General features: G+C 41.7%; 1 protein-coding gene across 1 annotated transcript; it reads right to left on the bottom strand.

The window, feature by feature from the left end:
• Positions 1-2,752: 2,752 nt before the first annotated feature.
• On the bottom strand, positions 2,753-3,289 carry LOC133749758 (desumoylating isopeptidase 1-like). Its single transcript, XM_062179086.1, has one exon. The coding sequence runs from the start codon at positions 3,254-3,256 to the stop codon at positions 2,753-2,755; it is 504 nt and encodes a 167-aa protein (XP_062035070.1). The 5' UTR covers positions 3,257-3,289.
• Positions 3,290-4,145: the final 856 nt, after the last annotated feature.

The following is a 4,145-nucleotide window of genomic DNA, read 5'->3' as shown; positions in this document are numbered from 1 at the left end:
TGGGTTGTGAAAGAACCTTAATATATGTGGAAAGTCTCTAATCACACAGCATATGCTCTTTGACTAAAATGGAATTTAATTGGCAACCAAGAGCAGCAATGTATTGGGGAAATCCTCAAATATCTGGAAATTACAAGAAATACTTTGAAATAACACACAGATCAAATAAGACATTTAAAAAGCATTTAGAAACCTTTTAAAAACAGAAAAACTGTAAAAGTAAAAGCTACTCCTTGGAAACCACTAACCTGGTTGATAAACAAGAAAGAAGACAAATTATCAAGTTAGGAGTGAAAAAAGTGACATTACTACAAATTTTATACATAGTAAAAGGGTAATAAAATATATAATACATTTTATGCCTATAAATTCAAAAAATTCACTAAATGGATAAATTCCTAGAGAGACACAAACCAAGAAGTCTCACTCAAAAAAAAAATAATATGTAATATAAATAGCTTTAAATCTATTAAAGAAACTGAACTTGTAGTTAAAACTTTTCCAAAAAGAAAACCAAGGATCAGATTGTTTCAGGGAAAAATTTTACCAAATATTTAAGGAAATAATGATAACCATCCTATGCAAACTGTTCTAGAAAATTGAACAGGAAGGCATATTTCCAAAATCTATGAGATCATAGCAATGCTGATACCAAAAACAGATACAGAAAAGTTGAGATGAATATCCACCATAAACACAAATGCAAATATTTCTAATAAAGTTTTAGCAAATTAAACCCAATTACATTTATATTTTGTATATATATATTTATATTTGTAGCTATATCAATGCATACACACAAACATGAAGAGATTTCAAAGACTCACACAAAGCAGGAATTAAAAGATCAAAATGGGGTGGATATTTGGTGTTGTGGTTAAGACACAGCTTACAGTGCCCACATGCCATATTGTAGGGCCTGGTTGTAGTCCCAGTTCTGCTTTGGATCCAGCTTCCTGCTAATACACAACACTAGAAGGAAACAGATAATGACTCACGTAGTTGGGTCCCTGTCACCAAATGGGAGACCGTGTTTGAATTCCTGGTTCCTGGTTTCAGCCTGGCCCAGCTCTGGTTGTCGCAGGCAGTTTGGAAGTGAACCAGTGAATAGAATATTTCTCTGTTTGTATATATCTTTTTGCTTTTCAAATTAAAAAGGGATGAAAAGGACAAATATTAAAAATGCAAACTTTGTTTCTCTGCATAAGACCCATCAAGTTCAGGACACTTTTGTAAGCAATGACATCAGTCACTCAGTCCATCCCTGAAGAATGAATGCTCTGACAATTTAACAGTCATTTTTACATTATCAACTGAAGAAAAATGTGTGTCCCTTAAAGATTTTAAGATTAGGAAAACAAAAAAGAAGCCCGAAGGAGCCAAATCAGGATTCTAAGGTGGATATCCAGTGATTTTCCATTGAAACGCTTATCAAAGTTGCTTTTTTTTTTGGATGAGAAAGTTGAGTAGGAGCATTGTTGTAGAGAGGGACTCTGGTGGAAATTTTCTGGATGTTTTTCCATTAAATTTGTGGCTAATTTTCTCAACACTCTGATTAAGTAGATATGAGTCTTCTTTGGTCCTACAGAAAGTCAACAGGCAAATGCCGTGAGGATCCCTTCCAACAATGTTTCAACAACCTTTGCTCTTGCACTGTCTGCTTTTCCCTGAACTGGACAATTCCCACCTCTTGATGGCCACTGCTCTGATTGCACTTGGTCTGATTGCCATGTTTCATCTTCTAACAATCCTTACAAGGGCTTCAGTATCTCATCCCATTTGTTCAGAGTTTCCATTGAAAGTTCTGCCCTCTTCTGCAGCTGATCTGGATGCAAGAATTTTGGCATTGATCAAGTGGAAAGTTTACTCCAATCATATTTGCAGTGAGGACTGTGGAAAGTGAGCCAGTTGAGATGTTGGTTTCTATTGTTTCTTACGTTACTTGTTGGTCCTCTTCATTTAGGGTCTGAAGAAGCTACTTTTTCTATGTAAATTGACACAGATGTTCTGCCATGGCAAGCTTCATCTTCAACACTATGGTATCCCTTCTTTAAATGAGTTACCCACGTGTTAGATGGGCATTGTCTCCACGCATGCTTTGTAAAGCATCAATGATTTCACCATTCTTCCACTCATGCTTCAGCATAAATCTGATGTTTGCTTTGCTTCAGTTTTAGCAGGATTCATGTTGCTCTGCTCGGGAATCTTTCCTCACTGACGTCTTCTTCTTCTCAATGTCTCAAACTAGGTTCTGCTCTAATCTAACAAATCAATACAAGTTCAGTTTGATTTTTCTTGAAATTCATGCATATTTTTTCAGAATATGTGTTTTCCATGAACCTTTGATGACTCTGTGTGCGTGTGTGTGTGTTACTGATGAAAAACAAGAACTACTTCAATCTATGTTTCTGGGACAACTCAATAGACATACACTTTGCCTGTTACTACATGTCACATACACACTTAATGCAGAATTCATCAAAACTTTACAGTATAACTTTTGAAAGAAGACACAAGAGGAAAATCTTTTTTTTTTCCTTAATAAATTAGTGTAATACTATTGGAAGGGATGGCATTTTGTTCTGTTCCTTAGCAGCATTGTCCCATGTGCAGCCTGGTGATCTCCTTCCCTGGGATATTTAAAAAGCCGTCCCCTGGTTGTTAGCTCTGATGTAAAATTATAAAATGGAAATCTGGTAGAGTTTGTTTTGTTTAAAAAGGAAACGCCCTGGTGAGGCAGGGCAGTCCCATGTTAGCTCTGGCTGTAGGGTCTGCCCACGGTGCTCCCCCCAGGAGGCTGGATCTGGATGGAGTCCAGGAGGGGCCGAAGTGCTTGTCCGAAGGGCGTGGAGAGAACTTCAGAGGGCAGGTCAGTGATGTAAGATGGGATTTTTCGCCCCGTCAGGAACTGTGCCACTTCGTTGCTGAAGGTGTTACAGTTGTGTTCAGAGAGGTTGCAGGCCTCACCTCGGAACAGAGACTCCCCCAGGGAGGACAGGTACTCCAGAAAGATTTCTTCTGTGACTTCTGTGCTGCCCACATCAACCACAGAGTCTGCGGGCCCAAGCAACGTCCCTCCCGGCGGGCAGCTGGAGACCCCACCACTGCCAAAGAACTCGTGCTTGTGCACAACTATGGAGGTATGCCAGATGCCTTCCAGTTGTTTCCCCAGCATGATGGGGCTGAGTCGCCGGGCCAGGCCCTTGGACAGGTCGTACACGTAGAGCTTCACCGGATAGAGATTCGGCGGCTCCATCGGGATCCGTGACGGCAGCCACGACGGCCCTCGGGCACCCGGCAGCGACTTGGACCTTCCCGTACCGGACCCGGGCGGGGAGAGGAGAGAGCGGGGGACCGAGCCCGGGGCCCGGCCTGAGGGGCGAGGGAGAGGCCGCCCTGCGTTGCTCGCGACCCCGCACCCGCTACCGGCAAGGACTACTGTCAAGAAGAAAATCTTAATGACCTTGAAGATATTCTAACTGGAACATAGGAAAGAAGAAATTTCCTTTATGAGTGAAGCTGACCATGTTTTCATTTGATTATTGTTTAGAGCCCTTTCTATCTTCCTGCTAGACTACAGTCATTTTATTTTTCATTTGTTGAACTCTTTATTTACTAGAGGATTAACTCTTTGACAATAATGTAAATTAAAAATGCTATCTTCACCGGCGGCGCCGCAGCTCACTAGGCTAATCCTCCGCCTCAGGGGCTGGCACCCCGGGATCTAGTCCCGGTCTGGGCGCCGGATTCTGTCCCGGTTGCCCCTCTTCCAGGCCAGCTCTCTGCTGTGGCCCGGGAGTGCAGTGGAGGATGGCCCAAGTGCTTGGGCCCTGCACCCCTTGGGAGACCAGGAGGAAGCACCTGACTCCTGGCTTCGGATAAGCGTGGTGCGCCGGCTGCAGTGACCATTGGAGGGTGAACCAACGGCAAAAAGGAAGACCTTTCTCTCTCTCTCTCTCTCTCTCTCTCTCACTGTTCACTCTGCCTGTCAAAAAAAGGAAAATGTTATCTCAAAAATAAATAAATAAATTATTCCCATAATAGGGAAAAAATTCAGCAAATGATACACCATCAAAACTTAACATGTTTATAGTTCAATATACTGTTAATAAAAACAAAAACACATGCAAAACACTGAGAAAAAG

The sequence above is a fragment of the Lepus europaeus genome, chromosome 20 (genome assembly GCF_033115175.1).
Source record: "Lepus europaeus isolate LE1 chromosome 20, mLepTim1.pri, whole genome shotgun sequence".
NCBI lineage: Eukaryota > Metazoa > Chordata > Mammalia > Lagomorpha > Leporidae > Lepus > Lepus europaeus.
Note: the sequence above shows the minus strand (reverse complement) of the source record. Positions and strands in the feature narration are given on the sequence as shown.

What these genes read in the sequence shown, in the direction of transcription:
- LOC133749758 (XM_062179086.1), bottom strand. Translation starts at nt 3,256, where the DNA reads ATGGAGCCGCCGAATCTCTATCCGGTGAAGCTCTACGTGTACGACCTG.